At 42.0% G+C, this 21,699-nt stretch overlaps 1 protein-coding gene across 1 annotated transcript; it reads left to right on the plus strand.

Annotated features, from left to right (window-relative positions):
* LOC121927104 (poly(A) polymerase alpha-like) lies at nucleotides 1-20,188 on the plus strand. The gene is made up of 3 exons (XM_042460667.1): nucleotides 1-402; nucleotides 16,841-17,014; nucleotides 20,116-20,188. The coding sequence occupies exons 1-3, from the start codon at nucleotides 395-397 to the stop codon at nucleotides 20,186-20,188; spliced, it is 255 nt and encodes an 84-aa protein (XP_042316601.1). The 5' UTR covers nucleotides 1-394.
* The last annotated feature ends 1,511 nt before the right edge of the window (nucleotides 20,189-21,699 follow it).

A 21,699-nucleotide genomic window follows, 5' to 3' on the forward strand; every position in this document is an offset into this window, starting at 1 on the left:
TGTTGCCCTCCACGCTGCGCCTTCGCCGCCGCCTCCACGAACGTTGCTGTGGTAGCGCCTGGGCGCCATGTTAGGAGGCCGGCGGAGGGTTGGAAGAAGCGGCGGAGGCAGCAGCGGCAGCGGCCGGCGAGGCCACCTCCGGGCCTAGCGCGCCTAGCGAGCGGCCCTTTCCCCTCCTCTCGGTCAGAGAGAGAGACAGACACACAGAGAGAGAGAGAGGAGGCCTGGAGTAGGCCCTTCTTTATCATGCCCACGGAGCCCGCTCTCCAGCGGCGGGAAAAGTGAGGGTCCCGCGAAGGAGGAGAACCAGGAGAAGCGGCAGAGGCGGCGGCAGCGGCGGCGGCGTTGTTGTTGTTCTCGTCGTCGTCGTCCCTCCCCCGCAGCGGGAAAGACGATGCCGTTGTAAGTGGAGCGAGGGCGGAGGGAGCGGGGTTTCTCGGACCGAGGGAGAGCGCTTCCGGGCCGCGCTTAAAGATCGCGGCCATTTGTCTTCCTGCCCGGCCTCTCGGGGAGACCTCCTCCAGACTGCTCTCCCGCCGTCTTTCTTCCGCCTTGGCTTTGTGAAGGGCGAAAAACACGCCTCCCGCCTCGGGTCTTATTGGGACCGGGCTTTTGAATCGTGAGCCGCCTCGAGGCCCAGGGTTTTCTTTTTTTCGGGGTAGTAATAATGGGTATGTTGTGTGTGTGTGTGTGTATATATATATATATATATATGATGTACTGTAATATGTATTTAGTGATTTAATAACGATGGATGTTGTTGTTGTTGTTGTTGTCGTGTGCCTTCGTTTCCGACTGAAGGCGACCCTGTCCTCTTCCGAGGAGGCTTGCCCTGTTCATCCTCTGAGGCTGAGAGAGTGTGACTTGCCCAGGGCCGCCCAGTGGGTTGACATTGCAGAGCCATGATTGGAATCCTGCCCTCCAGAGTCATAATCCAACGCTCAAACCGAGAGGATTCTTGATCATATGCATCATCATAATAGAAGTAGTTCTCCTTCCCCTTTTGTTTGGAGGCCTAATCTATGCCCACAGAAGGGGCCACAGTGGGGCTCCTCTCAGTCCTCCTCCTCCTCCTCCCTTTCTTCTCTTTTGGGGGACTTTGAGGCGGGTTTTACTGCCCTAGCTCAGTGCTAGGGAATCCTGGGAGTTGTAGTTTATCCTGGCACCGGAGCTCTTTCTGACAGAGAAGGCTAAACGTCTCGCAACCACTGCGGCTCCTAGGACTCCCTGAGCGTTGATCCAGGGCAGGCGAAGCAGTCTCAGACTGGATTGTTTTTGCAGTGCGCCTGAGCTCCGCTGTAAAAGCGGCTGGCCTGCAAAAGGCCCTCCCTTTCCTCTTTCCTCCTCCTTGACTGCCTCCAACAGGCGAGTGGCCCTTGTCTTTTCACGAAACAAACCCAGGGGAGGAGCTGTGTTAGGGCCCTATAGAAGAAGGACAAATAAGATCCCAAAGCCACAAAAACAAATGGGGTCCCTTCATGGGGCCAACCCAGGAGGCACAAGATCCAGGCCACAAGCTTTCGGGCCTCGACTGGCCTCTTCCTTCCTCAGCCAAAGGTCTTTAAAATACACTCATCTCTCCATATTGGCAGCTTTGATATTTGCAGATTTGATTGATATGTTCTCTTTAGGAATCTCTAGGTCCTCCAGTGCAACTCTGTGGTCAGCTTTAGCTAAAAGTTGTGCTGAAAGACCTAGAGATTCCTAGAGAGACCCCTCCACTAGGCCTTTGTAGCTCCTCCAGCAGTTCTTTGGTCAGTGTCTGTCGGACGTTGGCCACAGAGTTGCACTGGAGGACCTAGAGGTTCCTAGAGAGGTGTCCTTTCAGGTAAGAACATGGTGTTTTGTCATTTGCAGTTTTTCCATATTCATGAGGATCATGTGCCCCTATTCCTAGCCAATATGGAGGGACAAGTATAATAATAATAATAATAATAATAATAATAATAATATAAATCATGTTGTTGTGTGCCTTCAAGTCATTTTTGGTGATGATGTGTTGGGGTTTTCTTGGCAAGTTTTGTTCAGAGCAGGACTGGCCATTGCCAGTGAGGCCGAGAGAGTGTGCCTTGCCCAGGGTCTCATCCACTGGGGTTTCTGTGACATCCAGAATCCACAAAAACAGTGATTCCTTTCTTGAGCCAATGCAAAAATGCACACAATACCTGTCATGGTCTTTCAAGACATCATTCCTAAGCAGAGGTGTTTAAAAAATCATCTTGTTTTTGTTGTTGTTGTGTTCCCTGCAAGTCATTTCCAACTTGGGGTTTTGCTTGGCCAGTTTTGTTCAGATAGGGGTTTGGCCCTGTTCATCCTCTGAGGCTGAGAGAGTGTGACTTGCCCAGGATCTCACCCAATGGTGTTTCTGTGGCCCAGCTGATAACATCCAGAATCCACAAAAACAGTGATCCCTTTCTGAGGCCAAAATCTACACAATACATGTCGCAGGCTGCTCCTTCCTCCTTCATGCTGGAGAAAATAAATAAATAAAAGACGGTGTTACTCACAGGCCTACATTTTGTCTCAGGGGAGGTTGGTCCAATAAAGGTAGCACTGTTTGTTGTGGATGTTGGGTGCTGGTGTCTGTTCACGTGGGTCTTGCTGAGGCAGCCTTCGGGTGGTAGGAGCACTCAGCACTCATTTACCTTTTGTTAACCAGGGTCCAAAACATACTGCAGAGATCATCCAGTTTGAGACAGCTGTGCCTACCCTTGCTCAGTGCTGGGGAATCCTGGGAACTGTAGTTTATTATGGCAACAGAGCTCTCTGACTGAGGAGACTCAATCAGTGTTTTACAGAGCGGGACATATTAAAACAAATGGGAGCATTTGCCCATAGAGAAACCATACTTGCCAGCAGAGAAACCATACTTGCTCATAGGGAAACATAGGGAATACTTGCCCATAGAGAATCATTGGGGAATACTTGCCCAATGATTCTGTGTGGGCAAGTATTCCCCAATAATTCTCTATAGGCAAGTATTCCCCTATGTTTCCCTATGGGCAAGTATTTGCCTATGATTCTCTATTGACAAGTATGGTTTCCCTATAGGCAAGTACTATAATTTGTTTTAGTATGTCCCCACAAAACTACAGTTCCCAGGATTCTGTTGGTGGCAGCGGCATTACTCAGCACTGTTTCCCTTCTGTTAACCAGGGTCCAAAACACACTGCAGAGATAATCCAGTTTGAGATTGCTTTAACTGCCCTGGCTCAGTGCTAGGGAATCCTGGGAATTGTGATTTATTGTGGCACCAAAACTCTGACAGAGAAGACTCAATGTGTCACAACACTACAGTTCCCAGAATTCCCTAGCACTGAGCCAGGGCAGTTAAAGAGGTCTCAAACTGAATTATTTATGGAATGTGTTATGGACCCAAGTTGCTTGTTGTTTTGAGACCAGTGTGGTCTAGTGGTTTGAGTGTTGGGACTGGTACCGTCCACACTGCAGAAGCAACCCACTTCAGCACTGCTTTAACTGCCATGACTTAATGCTATGGAGTCCTGGGAATTGTCATTTGTTACAGCACCAGTGTTGTATGATGGAGAAGGCTAAAAGTCTCACAAAACTACAACTCCCAGAATTCCACAGCATTGAGCCATGGCAGCTAAAGTGATGCCAAACATGCAGCCTAAGATGCTGCAGACCAGGGTTTGATTTCCCAGCAGAGAAGGGGGCCGAGCATCCTCTCATTGGGTAGCTCTGCCTGCAAAGGCTCCTGTAGTCTTCTTCCTGCCTACAGGAGCCTTTGCAGGCAGAGCTACCCAATGAGAGGATGCTCAGACCTTCTCTGCTGGAAAGGGACGTATCTCAGGTAAGTACTAACGTTCCAATCTTGGCTTGGCCATGTAAAGAGAGGCGGGGGGGCCTTCTGTCAGGAGTTCTTTCACTGTGCCTTCCTGCATGGCAGCAAGTTGGACTTGATCTGGAGAGCTTCTGTGATCTCTTCCAACTCTAGGATTATAACACACTTGGTGACTTTGGGGAAGTCACACTCTTTCAGCTTCAGAGGATGGCAGTGACAACCCCACACTGAAGAAACTTGCCAACAAACACCATCATAGGTTTAATTTAGGGTCATCATAAGTTGGAAAGAACACAGCTATGTATTGTATATGTATTATCCTACTTGAGAGTATGTATGTATGTATGTATTTTCCCTGGATGAAGATTAACCTTCCATTTTGAAGCCAAGCCCTCCCTCCAGTCCATCTGCCTTGGTCCAGGCCTCGGAGGTAGAGAGGAACTGCTGAACCTCTTACCCTTTCCCACCACCACTCCCTTCTCCTTCTGTGTCATGTCTTTTTAGATTGTAAGCCCAAGGGCAGGGAACAGTCTAACTAAAAAGATTGCATGTACAGCGCTGTGTAAATTTACAGCGCTTCATAAATAAAGGTTAATAATAATAATAAATAATAATAAGAATGAAGTTGCACAAAGTTTGTAGATAACCTCTAATCCCTCACTGTCCCTCATACCCATAGTATGATAAAAGAAAGATTTTTTTGCTGTGCTAGGATCTTCACCTTAAGAGATAAATGTATGTAAGAGAAATATGCACAAGTACCCTGACTCTTCATGGTCCAAAACATACTGCAGAAGCAAACCTGTTTGAGACCACTTTAACTACCCTGACTCAATGCTAAGGAATTGTGGGAACTATAGTTTTGTGAGACATTGAGCCTTCTCTGGCAGAGAGCTCTGGTCCCGTGATAAATTACAATTCCCAGGATTCCCTAGCACTGAGCCAGGGCTGTTGAAGCTTAGACACTGTTCAGTATGAAGCGGTATATAAATGAAGCTGTTCATTTGTTTGTCTCAAACTAGATTGTTTTTGCAGTGTGTATTGGAGCATTATGTGTAGTATTGTAAAATGTGGCCTTGTTTGTACCCTTTTTTCTATTTTCTTCCTTCCATCTAGGCAGGGCTTTGTGTTACTGGCATTCTGGTAATTCTTGGTAATTCTTTTTCTGTACTTCCCTTATTGTTTTGTTCCTTTGTATTGCTTGCACGATTTTGGCATCATTATAAATATTTTAATATACTGAATGAATCTACTTTATGGTGGTGAGGGAGGAATGTATGCATTTCACTGGTGACATACTGCAGGAACCAGTGTGGTTCTGCTGATATCTAGAAATGCAGAACTGTTTACTGTGTGAACTTTGGCATAGTTGTCTCTTGAGTATATATGTGGTAAATAATCTTTGACAGTGTTGTGGCAAGTGTATTTTTGCAGAGTATATGTAACAGGGATTTTTTGAAAAGTGATTCTTGGTTGAGATTCTTCTGTGACTGTTTTTGCAACCAAAAAAAGGACTAAATAAAAAATAAACTAAGGCCCGTTACAGACGGGCATAAAAGTACGGACTGGGTCCGTATTAGGGTTAGAAAGGGGCATCACTTCCTGACGCCCCTGACCCTAATATGGATCCAGTCCGTACAAAATGGTGGCGCCCGTTCTACACGGGGGCCGCCATTACGATGTCACCACAGCGCCGCCTCCAAATGGGGCGGCGCGGTTGTGACGTAGTGGGGCCACGCGAGGGCGCCTAGAGCGCCCTTTCTGCGGCCCCGGAAGGAGCTCCGTTTCGGAGCTCCTTCCAGCTTTGTGTTGCTAGGCGCAGCCTTTACATGGCTGCACCCAGCGACGCAGAGGAGAAAGGAGCCAAGCAGCCCCTTTCTCCTCCTCCGCACCGCCATCAGGTGTCCTCGGGGCTTGAAGCCCCTAGGACACCCCTTTCCAGGCAGTGGGGAAGCAGCCTTTTGCAGCTTCCCCATGGCCTGGAAAGCTGCGGATTGGGGCCTCAGAGGCTGCCGTTGTGGCAGCTGAGGCCCCAATCTGGCGGGGAAAGTGCCAGTTACAGGCCACCCCAAACGGGCGGTCTGTAACGCGCCCAAGAAACTTGCAGAATCTGATCTTATCCAGTATCCCTTATCCAGAGTTTGTAATACTCCAAAATTGTCCACATGGGTAGGTGAGATAGTGATTCTTTTGCTTTCTGATGGTTCAGTGTATACAGGCTTTGTTTCATGCACAAAATTATTAAAAATACTATGTATGAAATTACTGTCAAGCTGAACATAATGAATTTTATGTTTAAACTTGAGTTCCATCTCCAAGGTATCTCATTATGTATAATCATTACCTATTATGGATAATAATAATAATAATAATATCCAAAAACAGTTCAAAATGCTTCTGGTCCCAAGTATTTCAGATAAGGGAGACTCAACCTGTAAATGTCTAGCTGGGTTAGTAGGGAGACACTGAACATTATTTTATTCTAGATTGAACTTTCATCAGTTAAGTCCATCTCTTGGGCCAGGGAATTTTGCTAACTTTTCTACTGGTTGTAAAATATAAATAAAACAGTAACAAATTACACCTGGTATCTACAAGTTAGATATATTGTAGAATAGAAGTGTGCAGGTGCTTAATGTATAAATCGTATATAGGTTAAGTCTCCCTTGCCCAAAATGCTTGGGGCCAGAAATGTTTACTGAGTTAGTTACTAATTTCTTATATTTATTTATATCCCCCCCTTTCCCCCAAAAAATTGGGATAAAAAACAGCAAAATGTTTAAGATTTTGGAGGCATATTTTGGAATATTTGCATTTACTTAATGAGATATCTTGGAGATGGGAATCAAGTCTAAACACAGAATTCATGTATGTACATACTCATGTATAAGTCTAAAAATTTAGGTCAAAAATTGACCCAAAAAACCTGAGTCAGCTTATCCATGGGTCAATGTAAGTACTGTATCTTAACTCTTATTTAAAAGAAGGAACCATCCCCTGGTTAAAAGCAAGAGTATAATGTGTCTTGAAAGCTCTGCCTCTACTCTCTCATCCATCCAGCTTTAAGAATAAGTACAAAGAGTTATGTCTGCTGGAATTTTGTAAGTTCTTTGACATTGTTTTGTTTTGCCTCATCCTTTAGTTCCTTTGCTATGTGCCCCTAAATATTATCCTCGACTTATTTACGGGTCATAGAAAAATCCATAATTTGGGCCCCAAAATTTGCCCTTGACTTATACATGAGGTCGACTTATAGTCGAGTATATACAGTACATCTTATACACTGAATGCAATTTTATACATTTTTTTGTGCATGAAACAATGTTTGCGTACATTGAACCACGAGAAAGCAAAAAGGTCGCTAGCTCACCCATGAAAAATGTTTTGGAATTTGAAGTATTTCAGAATTCTGGATAAAGGAGACTCAGCCTGTATGTCCAGATGTAAAGGCCACTTCATTGAATGGAGGTGACTCCAAATGAAGTGGGAAAGTTTAGACAATGACAGCTTGGATTAATAAGCAGGAAACTTTGGCCAGTTTCAGAACAAGCCAAGGTATGGCCAGAGATTGGGTATCTTAGTTTATTTCCTGAATCTACTGAAACTACTTGTTATACTTGCTAACATAGTGATTCTGCTGTAAGATAGCGGCCCTTTTGGAACAAAAATGGATTAAATTAGATGTGTGGTTTGATAGCTTTGTTTAAATATTTGAAGGAGTGTCATATTGAGGATGGAGCAAGCTTGTTTTCTGCTGCTCCAGAGAATAGGACACAGAACAATGGATTCAAGCTACAGGAAAAAAGATTCCACTTAAACATTTGGAGGAACTTCCTGACAGTGAAGTCTATTTCCTTAGAAAGTTTATCTGTTGCACATGGCCGTTTGTACAAGCACTCTGCATGAGCAGAAAGGACTACACAACGTTTTCCTAATCCTGAGAGCATACATGAAATGAGAGAATGTCATGAATGGAGTGCTGTATTTTCACAGTGTAAATAGAATAGCACCCAAGATAAGTGGAAGCGTGAGAAATTATAAATGAAATGTTGCTGCCTCTCTTGTGGGCTAGCATATATTAAAAGGGGGAAATGTTGTTTGAGCTATAAAATTGAATAGTTCCCTCCCCCCCCCCAAAAAAAATACAAAGGCATTGAACTTGGAAGTACTTTTGAAATTTTAAAGCTGTGTTCAGCTTTTTGAAATATTGCTCTTGGTTATTTTGACTTGTTAGCAACATCTATATGCATCTGATAGTGGGATAGTGCATAGGTGAGGTTTTAAAAAAAGTGACATTTTAACCAGTCATTGATTTTTCCACATAGTGCTTGAATCAGTAGCTTCAGTATTATTGTACTGTTTTTGCCAAATTAATCTCAAATCAAATCAAGATGAGCTTTGTTGCCCTGGACAGAGGTCAATTTAAATGAAGAGAGTGTTCTGCTTCCTGTGAGTCTGTGTTAAGTAAGTCTGTTTTTCAGTTAGGAAGGCCAGGTTCTTCTGTCATTCAGTAGTTCAGACTTATAGTAGTTGCCATTAATTTAGACATTTTTATATTTACGAAGGGCTAGAGCTACTATCAGTGGATACTAATTGTAATTACTGTATGCTCTAGAATTAGAGGCAGCATGCCTTTGAATATCAGTTAGCTGAGGAACACCAGTGGGAGAATGCTGTTGCTCCCACATTTCAGCTTGTGGATTTTTCATCTAGGTTCCCACTAAGGGAAGCAGGATGGTGACAAAGCCTTTAATCCAGTAGTTCCAAACAGTGATGCAGGATCCCTGGATGTTTATGTGTGTGTGGGAGAGAGGTTGGGGGGGGGGGGGGCTGATACTTCGAGGCCCTGATCTCAACTCCTCCTCTTCGCAAACCTTTTTAATGTAAAATATACACATGCGTTGAATTAAATATTCAGTTTACTTAAAACTGTTCTAATTTGAACAATGTTATTTCTTTATAACATGTTAAAATATGAATATTCATTAAGCTGTGAATGAAAATATCTACATTAAATAAACAACATATTTTTATTCATATACTGTACTACGTAGAGTGGGGGAGCATGATGTCCACATGTAAGGGTGAAAAGTTTGAGCACCACTACTTTAATCTGATCCTGATGAAAACAGGATTCAATAAATGTATTTGCTATTAACAAGTGGTAGTTTCATTTTGGAAACTACATTCCTATCCAGATACCAGGCTATAGCCCTTCTCTTCAAGTTGATTGTAAATTAAATAAAACCTATATAGAGGACAGTTATATCATTTTATGCCATCTGAGGGAGACTTAGAAATCCACTATTCAGACTGTACATACTAGAGGAGATGAGATGATGATGTGTGCTTTCAAGTCGTTTCTGATGTACTGGACTCTGAGGCCTAAACCTACTGCCAGACCTGATAACGAAGATTACCAACTAAACTTAATGAGCCCCAGATAACAACTGTGTAAAGCCATGCCAGTAGGCAGTGATCTGAGCTGTAGTCTAGGTCATCTGGAGGGCACAAGGTTGAGCGTGTTTGAGGTGAGGAGTAGCAAGGGCTTCTAAGATGTAACCCCTTTACCAGAATGTTTTTCATAAGCCCAAGGCTCCCATTTACACTGGTACCCCGGGATACGAATGCGCCGCCTTACGAAATTTCCGGGTTACGAAAAAAATCCATTCAAAAAAACTGTTCCGGGTTACGAAGGTTATTTTGGGTTACGAAAAATTTTTTGGTGCTTTTCGGCGCTATTTCACACGAAATCGCGGCTTTTCCCCATTAGCGCCTATGGCTTTTTCGCCTTACGAAGTATTCCGGGTTACGAAAGCGGCGGCGGAATGAATTAATTTCGTAACCCGGGGTACCCCTGTATTCTGAAACATGCTGGGCATGTATTGTACTCTTACTCCATATTTGACAGTCAAATATTCCATGGTGGTGTTGATGCTTGAAGAATTTATTTGATGCCTACTTAGTACAACTGAGTTTTAAAACTGGGCTATCTTTAGCTTTCTTGGATTTTAAAAACATGGATAGATATATACCAACTATGGACTAAGTTCCAGAAAAAAAGCCAAAAGGAAATGATTATGCCATGAATTAATTATTCCACAAATGGCCATAGTTAACGTGGACTTCTTTTGTATACACTTCATTTGTATACACAAAGTTTTAATTTGAATTGACATTCTCATATCCAGTGGCATATATATGTCTGTTCCTGGCTTCCACTCTACCATACGCATCCAAGGAAGTAGACTTTAGCCTACGAAAGCTCATACTACCAACTTCTTTCTTTCAGTTAGTCTCAAAGGTGCTACAAGATCTCTCTACATACTGATTCTGGAGACTAACATGGCTATATCTTTGAATTATTCCACTAATTGTTCACCTTTCCAATCTTACATTTTAAAAGTTAGAGTAAACCATCACAAATGCTTAAAATGTAATTTGATTGTTTTGAGAGTACTATACTGTTATGCTTACACATGCCCCATAGCTAGTATTATTTCAGAGAACATGATAATTCTTAGCAATCTCCAAAAAATTGACTTCAGAGATGTGTTGTAATAATCTGTCTGCAACTGTGCTGTAAGGTGCATTACTGCCAGCAGAAGCTCCAGCCATCCTATTGTACTTGGAGCTGGAAAAGTGATGGAAATTTGTTCCAGCACTTTGTACAACACACTTCAGGCACACACACATTGACTCTATTCCATTTTGAAGGTATACTACAAGGATAGGTGACTGGCCACTGCATGTTTTTGATTTGCTTTGCTTTTTGGACCACCTACTGACAAGAATAGTGAACTCTTATTAATTCACATAAGTGTCAAACGCCTCTATGATTAAAGTGTACTGGATCCAGACTTTCAGATGGCTCAAAGATACTTTTGCAACACAGACATCATTAATATGGTGGGATTGTGGTGGGATAGAAGAATGTACAGAATTGCACTGGTGCAATTTATGGGTTTTTCCCCTCACTTTAAATCTGAATTTAATTGAGTATCTCTTTTATTCCTAGAATAAATGTTGACAGTATTAACTACATTAGTTCCACATGCCCAAATTAATGAAGCTGCAGCATCTATTATTTTTGAATTGTGTAGAAAACTAGGTTGTATATTTGAAGGTTGATATTTTTATTATGTATTTAAACTTGTGAGAAAAAGCTTCATAAATATAATTCAATCAGTCAAGAGCCCACATACTGTTCTGCTGCATTTTAATTATGTTTAAAGGACTAACTTACCTTTTTGCCACATCAACATACATGGCTAAGCTTGGTTCCTTATTCCTAGGTTCCTAGTTCAGAGCTCCTTTTTCCTAGTTTCCACAAAAGCTGCATGAGCAATGTCATTAAAAATGCTTATGTGATCCTGCTTGTTGTTGTTATTTTGTTCTTGTGGTTGTGGTTCTGTGACTTCAAGTAATTTCAGACTTATGGCGACTCTAAGGTTGATCATGGGGTTTTCTTGCCAAGATTTGTTCAGAGGAGGTTTGCCATTACCTTCTTCTGAGGCCAAGAGCATGTGACTAGCTACGGTCGCCCAATGGGTTTCTCGGCCAAGATGGGAATTGGACTCTGGTCTCCAGAGTCATAGTCCAACACTCAAACTACTGTGCCGTACTGGCTCACTGTGATCCTGCACATCAGGGTAAACTAAATTATCTCATTTCATACATCTCAAAAAAAAAAAAAATAAAATAAAAATAAAAAAAACCAAACTGGGGAGTAACATTTATTCATTTCATTTCATTTCATTTTTGTGCTGCCTTTCTCCCAAGATCCATAATAATTTTCCCATCAAGACCATTGATTTTGTACAATGTTTTGGATGCATTAGACACTGACCATAAATGCTTTCTAGTATTATCACTCTGTTTGGGTATAATTTTCTAGACTGGGCAGCATACTGCTCTTGTACTAGTGCTTGTAGAAATGAATAAAAATCTAAGGTTAGGAACCCCATAATAAGATTTGGGCCTGGCACATTCACAGAACTGTTATGTACAGTATATGGCATTCAGTAACCACTATCACCTGATCGTGCTGGAGAAAGATCTAGCTTGCTTGCACCAAATTTCTGGCAATTACTGGTGTATGAGGAAAATTAACATGGTCTACAACTGGATAAACCTGCTTAGGGTTGTTCTATAAGGTTGTGATCCTGGAGCAGAAAGGTCTACAGACATACACTATATTGCAGGATGCTGGATGAGAGAGGCAAAGGTTGGCAGCAGCTCCAGCAGATCTAATGTTGCATTAGAAGCGTCCTAGTGTAGCCCATAGATTTTTCAGTTGTCATCATAGTCGTAGGTAGGCAAGCTGTTCTGGAAAAATTCAAAGGGACGTTTTTAAGATGTCACATTCCTAAGTTTTATTCAACACAAGTGACGTAAACTTTGGTGATTAGGTAGAAATGATACTCACTGGATAGTTGTGTATAGTGTATAATATGTATAGTTTCAGTCAGCTGTTTTAAAGTGGATAATTAGACAGATAATTAGAAAGGAATGTCATGATCACTAAACTCAGCATGGGTTTCTTAAAGACAGGTCATTCCAGACTAATTTTATTTATTTATTATTTATTTTTTTGATACAGTTACAAGCTTGGTATATGAAAGGAATGCTGATGTAGTGTATCTTGATTTCAGTAAGATCTTTGACAAGGTTCTCCATGATATTCTTCCCAATAAGCTAGTAAAATGTGTCCTGAGTCCAGTGTTATTCAACATCTGTGAGTGACTTGAATGATGGAATAGATCAGTGGTTCCCAACCTGTGGGTAGGGACCCCTTTGGAGGTCGAATGATCCTTTCAAGGGGATCGCCTAAGACCATTAGTCTGAGGGCAGGGAATCGAATCCAACTTAACTAAACAGACAGACCAACACGCACACATATATAGACAGAATATGTGTTTCCTTACCAAAAAGTCAACAGGGTCATCAGGCCTAACCATGCAGCATTGATTCAAGCCTTGCATAAGAGTTGGCATGACATGCTTCATTAGGTAGTTTCTAAAAGATTGTATGTACAGCGCTGTGTAAATTTACAGCGCTATATAAATAAAGGTTAATAATAATAATAATTGGAAAACACCTATTTAATTACAGTTATGAAGTGGCAACAAAAATAATTTCATGGGTTTGGGTCACCACAACATGAGGAACTGTATTAAAGGGTCGTGGCATTAGGAAGGTTTGGAACCACTGGAATAGATGAAATCCTTTCAGATTTGCAGATGACACCAAATTAGAAGAGGTGGCCAATACCTCAGAGGGCAGAATCAGAATTCAGAATAATTGTGACAGATTAGATAGTTGGGCAAAAACTAACAAAATGAATTTTAACAGTTTTTACCTAGATTTCGGCAGGAAAAAAAAAGAAAGGCTTAGATATAGGGTGGATGATACCTGTCTTGACAACAGCAAATGTGAAAGAGTGTTAGTAAACCAGAAACTGAACATGAGTCAACATTGTCATGTGGCAGTTTTAAAAGGCAGTGTGATTCTAGGCTGCATCATAGTGTCTAGAGTGAGGGAAAAATTTCATAGACATAGCCATGTTAGTCTGGAAGGTCATTATGGAAAGAGATCTTGTACCACCTTTGAGAGTAACTGCGTGAAGGAGGTTGTAGCATAAAACTGGATGTACTTTCTCAGATGCTTGGAATGACCATGCCCAGGAAGGACCATGATCATCAAAATGTATGAATAGCCATAGAAATGCAAAACATATGGGTATGGTAATGAGGTGAGAAGTTCAGTTTTAGCTGTGGTCACTGAGGAACAAGGGGAGGAGGAAAGATGTTCGCTAAGGCCAAGGTGGGTAGATGACCATGAGAAGGGTGGAAAGAGCTTTGGATTATGGTGTGTGCAGACTGAGAACTAGAAAAGAGTTGTGAGAAACTGTCCCAGAACTTCATGAATAGTGCAGGTACTTTTCAAATGTGTGTATAGGCTGGAAACCATGAGGGACACAGAGGGAAGTAATAGTACCATACTATTCTGCTTTGCTCAGAACTCATCTGGAATATTGTCTCCAGTTCTGGGAACGACAATTCATGAATGATATTGACAAGCTAGAATGTGTCCAGAGGAAGTGAGATAAAAAGATGAAAGGTCTGGAAGCCCCTTATAAGGAGAGATTAATAAAATTAGAAATAATATAAATAATAATTTACTTATACCCCGCTTTTCAGCCAAAAGGCAATCAAGGTGACATGATAGCCATGTTTAAATATTTGAAAGGATGTCATATTGAAGAAGGAGCAACCTTTTGTTCTGCTGTTCCAGAAACTAGGACATGGTGGAATGATTCAAGCTACAGGAAAAGAGATTCCACCTAAACATTAGGAAGAACTTCCTGACAGTAAGAGCTGTTCAACTGTGGAACATGCTGCCTCGGAGTTTGTTGGCAGCTCCTTTTTGTAGAGCGTTTAAAACAGAGGCTGGATGGTCATCTGTCAGGAGTGCTTTGATTGTGTATTTCATTTTTTTCCTCTTTGCTTGTGTATTCCTGCATTGCAGGGGGTTAGATTGGTTGACCCTTGTGGATCTGACTTGGGCATGCTGGATATGTTGTTGTTGTTGTGTGCCTTCAAGTCATTTCCGACTTACTGTGACCTAAGGCAAACCTACCATATATTTTTCTTGGCAAGTTTCTTCAGAAGGAGTTTGCCATTGCCTTCCTCTGAGCCTGTGTGAGTGTGACTTGCCAAGGTCACCCAGTGGGTTTGCATGGCCAAGCTGAGATTCAAAACATCATCTCCAGAGTCCTAGTTCAGTGCTCAAACCACTACACTACATTGGCTTTCTTATAATACATGAGTGGACATGTGCCAACTTTCTCTTTCATCACTCTTTTTCTTCCCTGCCAATCTTTTAGAGATGTAAAATTTCCAGTTATATTGGAGCCATGGAACATCCCCATTTTTTTCTGGAAAAAATCCAGAGTTTGTCAGAAAAGCTGGGGGGAAATTGCAGTATTAGCACTCTTTACACATTGAAAGCCACTTTTAATTTTAGGAATATAAAATTAGTTATGCATTACTAAGGCCCGTTATAGACGGGTGTAAAGTACGTCCTGGGGACGTACTAGGGTTAGGCAAAGTGCATGCCTTACGCACGCACCTAACCCTAGTATGTCCCCAGGACGTACAAAATGGTGGCGCCTGTTCCACACGGGGGCCGCCATTATGACGCCACGAACGCGCCGCCTCCAAATGGGGCGGCACGGACATGACATCACGCCGTGCGAGAGCGCATAGAGTGCCCTTTCCACGGCACAAGAAGGAGCTCCGAAACGGAGCTCCTTCTGCGATTTGCGTCGCTGGCGCAGCCTTTATGCCGCTCTGGAAGGTGAGGCCCTGATCCGGCGGGAAAAGCAGCGCCTACAGGCCGCCCCAAACGGGCGGTCTGTAAAGCGCCTTAGTTTGTTATATAAGCATCATGTTTGGGATAATAAAAGCACAGGCTATTCAAAAAAGAATTACAAGCAAATTACTTGTTAAATTTTTATTTTTCTTACAAATTAAACTACAATGGCCTGACCTGTAAGAAACACCCAGAATGTAAGAAACCTCTTTGATTTTCTAAACAAATACCAATTTTTCCATAATCCATTTCTTTAAAAATTTCTAGGGAAAAACGGGCTTCAGAAAAGAAAATAGGCCTTCCTATCTTGTCAGGCTATTCAGATGGGTGAATTACATACATTGTTGTTGTGTACCTTGAAGTAATTTCCTAGTTATGGAAATCCTTTCAGATTAGTATAGTAATATCACAGGATTTTCTTCGGCGAGATTGTTCAGAGGGGTTTTGCCTTTATCCTCTGAGACTGAGAGAGTATGACTTGCCCAAGGTCACCCAGTGAGTTTTCTGGTTGAGCTGGGGTTCAAATACTGATCTCCAGAGTCATAGCCTAGTGCTGAAACCACTTCCCCAGACTTGTATGTTAGATAATATTTTAATCTCTCTGTAATACCTCTGGTGTGAGGGCAGTTGGAATATGTAGAGATCTGGTTGCCACACCTCAAAAAGAACGTTATGTGAATGGGAAGGGTGCAGAAAAGGGCAACCATAATTATCATGGGTCTTGCAGAGTTCTCTGTGAGGAACTTCAATGGACTTTTAGTTTTGAGATAAGCAGGATGGGGATGATAGAGGTTATAACATTGCATGCTGCAAAGTAAATGAACAGAAATAATTTTCTCCCTCTCTCATAACATTAGAATTCAGATCACCTAGTGAAGCTCAGTGGCAGAAAGCTAGTTGGCTTTTTGACACAATACACTGTTAATTGATAGAGTTGACTGCTGTGAGCTTACTAACAGCAACTAGCTTAGTTGGCTTCAAAAGTTTAGACAATTTCATGGAGGGCTTAAATCAATTGAAGACACATAACACACAAGGCTGCTAATCAGATGATCAGATCAAGTATACCTCAATGATCAGAGGGAATATACTTCTAAATACCAGTAATTTGGGAATAGCAGGAAATGACTATTAGATCTGTATTATGGGCTTTTCCAGAGCATCTTGTTTTCCCCTGAGAAACAGATTGGTGGACTGGATAGGCATTTGGTCCTTAAGATTAGACTGTTGGCCAGACAGTTAGCAATCATGTAATTTTTGCATGACTCAGGAATGAATGTACAGTACTGTACGTTAAAATAAGTATACGTAGGATTGCTGACAGACCGCGTAGTGATAGCGGAGCTCAGGGCTGTCAACTCTTTCTCACACAACCAAGATCACCCCTTTTGATCTTTCAGATTAGTATAGTACAATCACTGATTACCATATCTTAACTATGCTGATTCTAATTGAGGTAGATTTGTTGAAAGTTGTTAAGGATTTTTAAGCCATTAAGGAAGTGATTGTCTGTAACGTACAAAAGTTCTGATATATAACATTAGACTTACTAATAAACAGTAAACAATTGTTTGACCACCACCTCCTGTATACCGTGATTGAATTTTGTTAGTGTTGACTTGGCACTTATTCTAATTTTGTTTTACTTGCTTTTACTAGTCCAGTTACAACCCAGGGATCACAGCAAGCGCAGCAACCACAGAAGCATTATGGCATTACCTCACCCATCAGCTTAGCTTCCCCCAAGGAGAATGACTGTATACTTACTCAGAAATTAATTGAAACCCTAAAACCCTTTGGTGTCTTTGAGGAGGAAGAGGAACTGCAACGCAGGTGAGTATGAGACTTTTAGTTGACTAATATTCTGTGACAGGAAAAATAATACTGGATTTATGTAGAGCAATTGCTTTAGAGACAAAAATAATGTTGGCGTCACATAGAGCAGTGAAAGAGTGAATAGATCCTCAAATTATTTTAAGTCTGAAGGCAGGATATTAAATAAAAAGGCAGTATATTAAATAAATAACAGGATCCCTAGAGTTCTGAATACATTTTAAATGGGTGGGCAGCTCTATGGGAACAGGAACAGTTCCCCCACTGCGCTACATTGTATGAAGAAGGATGCAAACTACAGCACTTCCAAGTGGTTTGAATGCTTTTATGGTGCTGTCTGGGCAAAATTGCCCCCAATACTGATTTGGCAATTTATTGGGGTACCTCGGATCTGCAAAAATGGAGGCAATGCTTGCATACAGGCCACACTTTCCCTACCTCTGTTTTAAGTAGGGTTTTCACCCCTAATACCTACTATAAGTTGAGACTTCTTTACCTGAAATTCTGAAACGTTTGAAAATCCAAAACATTTGGAGCTACAACAAAAGTAGTGTAATATGTGTGTTTGTGAGGCTTGAGAGGGCTGCGAGCCTGGAGATAGACATGAACAAATAGTAGGAGTACTAGTGCCTGAAAGTTGGAAGTTGGTGGCTAGAGTGCGTGTCTCTCAGCAACCCAAAAATACTGTACCATTTTATTTTATTTAAGGGACCTGATTACTATAGATCTCTGAGGAGTCTCCAGTCACCTCCTTTCACCTTTAAGATGATGGTGGTGATTCTCCTGGTTATTCATTTGCAAGGCAAATGTTCCAGAATCAGGTCTCATATATAAAATGAAAATAATGAAGTATTTGCAGGTTGCAGAGAGATGTGGCTTCAGAGAGCAACTTGGAGTTCGGGCTGCCCAGCAGTGTGCAGGCTTCTACTAAAGTCCGCTCTTCCTGGGCCCTATTATTCGCCAGCTAGCCTCCCTCCAGCCTGCATCTCACTGCCTTCTATTGCTTCTACTGCCATCCCAGCCATTTGAAAAGTATTTTTCATGCATTTTTTAAAAAGCAGTTTTTAAAATCTTGTCTCTCTCTAGCCACGTCTCTCTGAAGTATCATATCTCTCAAGGTGCTTTGTAGTCTGCAGATACACTCATCCTTCCACAATTGCTGGGGTTTGGAGCACAGGTCCCCCATGAATATGGAAAAACTGCAAATAACAAAAACACTATGTTCTTACCTGAGAGAACCCCTCTCTAGGAATCTATCTTCCAGTGCAACTCTGTGACCATATGTCCTTCCACATATATGGCTTTGACTTTTGTGGATTTGATTATTCATGGATTTTATTAATATGTTCTCTCTAGGAATATCTAGGTCCTCTGGTGCAACTTTATGGTCAACTTTAACCAAAAGTCATACAGAAGGACCTAGAGATTCCTAGAGAGAACACTCCACTAGGCATTTGTCGCTCCTCAAGCGCAGTTCTGTGTTCAGTGTCTGGCAGATGTTGACCACAGAGTTTTCCTGGATGATCTAGAGATTCCTAGAGAGGTGTTCTCAGGTAAAAACATAGTGTTTTTGTTATTTGCAGTTTTTCCATCTTCACGAGGGTCCTATGCCCCTAACCCCAGCGAATGTGGAGGGACGAGTGTAATACAATCAGGGGCCCATAGCAGGGTTGAGGGGGAAAACCCCTGGCTGTTTTAAACACACACACACACACACACACACACACATATATATTTTGGGTTTAAACAATTTTTTTGCATTAATGTTTTAATGAAAAAATTATTTTCATATTGTAAAATATTATTCATGTATTATAAAACTTGATCAAAGCTTTTAATGCTTTCTAACATTAATAATCCAAAGTTGTTAGGCTTTTATATGATTTATAAAATCATATAAAATCTTTAGGAATCTTTAAGAATTATATTGACAAGTTAGTAGCTGTATGAGTATGGGGCTGCACCAATATAGTACTGAATCAGAAAATTAAGTAGGAAAATGCAATTTTATTATGGCCACTAATTTAAATAGTAATTGTTCTTTAAAAAGTGATCTTTTAAAGCAAGTTGTTTTGGTTGAACTTATGTTAATTGCAGGATTTGTTTCTGAATGGCATTTTTTACATTATAAAATCAAGTGAATGAAATCAAGCAACTAACACTGGATACTACTAATAAACTGTTGAAGTTAAAATGCATCAATTCAGTTGTTGTTCCACTAAGAGGATTGCAGGTTTTAGGGCCAAATTATGGAATTTTCCATGACCCATGGATAGGTTGAGGGTAAAAGTTGGGAAACTTCTTCTGTGTGTATATGTGGGGAATGGCAAGAGAGACTCTCATTGAGGCTTTTTGCTTCATTGTCCAGCTTTCAGACGCATGCGCAGGAGAGCGACTCTCAAACAAACAGTCAATCACCCAGGTCTCTTTCTGCTTGGCTCCAGAGATAAATAAACTCCTCTCTGGCACGCAAAGGGAAATTTGAAAGAGCTGCTATCACATTATCATAGTGATCCATAAATAAGTCGACCTGGGATTTTGGGGTCAATTTTTGGTCATAAATTTTTAGACTTATAGACAAGTATATATGGTACTGTAGTAATAATAGCCAGACTTGGAGTGTTTTGGGTGTGTGTGTGTGTGTGTGTGTGTGTGTCATACATACATATACATATACACATACATACATACATATACCAACCTGGCCTGTACTGATTTTTGCACTGTATCCCCCTCTGTTCCTCTGCTATACCTCTTTACATAAGATAGAGGTGGGGAACTTACTGCCCTCCAGGATCGGCCAAACTACTATTCCCATCATGCCTCACCACTAGCCAAGCTGAAGGAAGTTTTAGCCAGGTTCATGAGAGCTTGGTTGCTGCTCCTCCCCTTATGGTGATGCTACATGTAGCCACAACCAAGCCCTCATGAGCCTGGCTAAAACTTCCTTCAGCTTGGCTGATGGTGAGGCATGATGGGAATGGTAGTTTGTCAGAACCTGGAGTGCCACAGTTTCTCCACCCCTGAAATAAGAGGATATTTAATGCTTATCTAAATTTCTTGATTGAATGTAGTGTATTTTTGTATTGTTTCCTCAACAGAATTCTAATCTTGGGGAAACTGAATAACCTTGTAAAGGAGTGGATACGAGAAATCAGCGAAATTAAGGTATGAATTATGTGATATGATTATAGCACTGTTTTTCAGTCTTAGGTCCCAAATGCCATAGTGTCAGTTTTTTGCTAGACTAGAAATCTGGGCCACAGCTAACAAAATGAACTTCAACAGGGAGAAATGTAAAGTACTGCACTTAGGGCGAACAAATGAAATACACAGATATAGGATGGGGGACACCTGGCTGAATGAGACAACATGTGAAAGGGATCTAGGAGTTATGATTCAAGTAGACCCACAAGGTGAACATGAGTCACAAGTGTGATGCGGCAGCTAACAAGGCCCATGCGATTTTAGGCTGCATCAATGAAGTATAGTGTCTAGATCAAGGGAAGTAATGTGCCACTTATTCTGCTTGGCTCAGGCCCCACCTGGATATTTGTCCAGTCTGGGCTCCACAATTCAAAGGACATTGGAAACTGGAGCTGTCCAAAGGGGGCACTAAAATTGTGAAGGGTCTGGAACACCATGCCCTATAGGAACGACTTGGGGACAGGGACGTACCAGGATTTTGGGAAGGGGGGGTCCAGACTAGTGCCACCATTTTAGAGGCTAAGAGCCCCCCCCAACACAAAAAGGAGGTTGAGCATTTACATTAGAATTGACAATGAACTCGTTCTTATGGCTCGTGTGCTATGGAATCTTGGGATTTTGTAGTTTTGAGAAGCTTTTGGCCTTCTCTGTCAGGTGCCCCAACACAACTACAAGTCCCGCATCCACAATATGGTGCCAAGGGCAGCTAAGTGGCATCAAACTGGATTATTTTTCAGTGCAGATGCAACTCGAGTCCTTCTCTAAGGGTTTACATCAGATAAATTCCGCTCGATAAAGCAAAGCGCAGCTGTTCAAGCACATGAGCGGCAGCCACTCTGTTCATGCTCAGAGACCCTCTGCTCATGCTTTGAGACACTGCTTCCAACTTCTGAGCTGAGCTAAGAACCCAGGCTGCACCACACAACATTTCATTCCCTTCCAAGAGGATTTTTATTTTAAGAAACCACCACACACACACACAGACACACACGCTTTAACTCCAAGACTTACCTATCTAGCATCAGCTATCTCCACACAACAAATTGGTCTAATTCCAAGCGCTAACGTTCCATTCTTTGGGAGATAGATCACCTTATACCCCTCTTTTTAAGAGGCCTCCTATTTTTGGGCGAAATGGCCTGTGAGATAAAGTCAAGATCACCAGTACACAAACGGAGGGTCGCGAGTAGGCCATTTGCAGTTGGACAGGGCCCTTCTGCATGATAAGCTCTGGACAACGGGATAAATGGGGCTGTAGGTCAGGGGTGAAAAACGCCAGGAAATATATGCTACAGGCGTTGAGGTCGCAGATTGGGCTGAGCCCATTAGTAGCTAGGTGATAGTCGCCTTGATGGGGAGAAGGTCGGACCCGAGATATGGGGCTCCGGAGCCATTACCGGCCAATACCTCCCAGTGCCCGTCTCTCAGTCCGTGATTCCCCCTCTCACGTCCTTACCAGGCCAAAATGTTCTTATTTG

Source organism: Sceloporus undulatus, chromosome 1 (genome assembly GCF_019175285.1).
Source record: "Sceloporus undulatus isolate JIND9_A2432 ecotype Alabama chromosome 1, SceUnd_v1.1, whole genome shotgun sequence".
Taxonomy (NCBI): domain Eukaryota; kingdom Metazoa; phylum Chordata; class Lepidosauria; order Squamata; family Phrynosomatidae; genus Sceloporus; species Sceloporus undulatus.

Bases quoted from the DNA above. Each gene is read 5' to 3' on its own strand.
- LOC121927104 (XM_042460667.1), top strand. The intron at 17,015-20,115 runs GTGAGTATGAGA...TTTCCTCAACAG, and splicing joins GAAGAGGAACTGCAACGCAG to AATTCTAATCTTGGGGAAAC.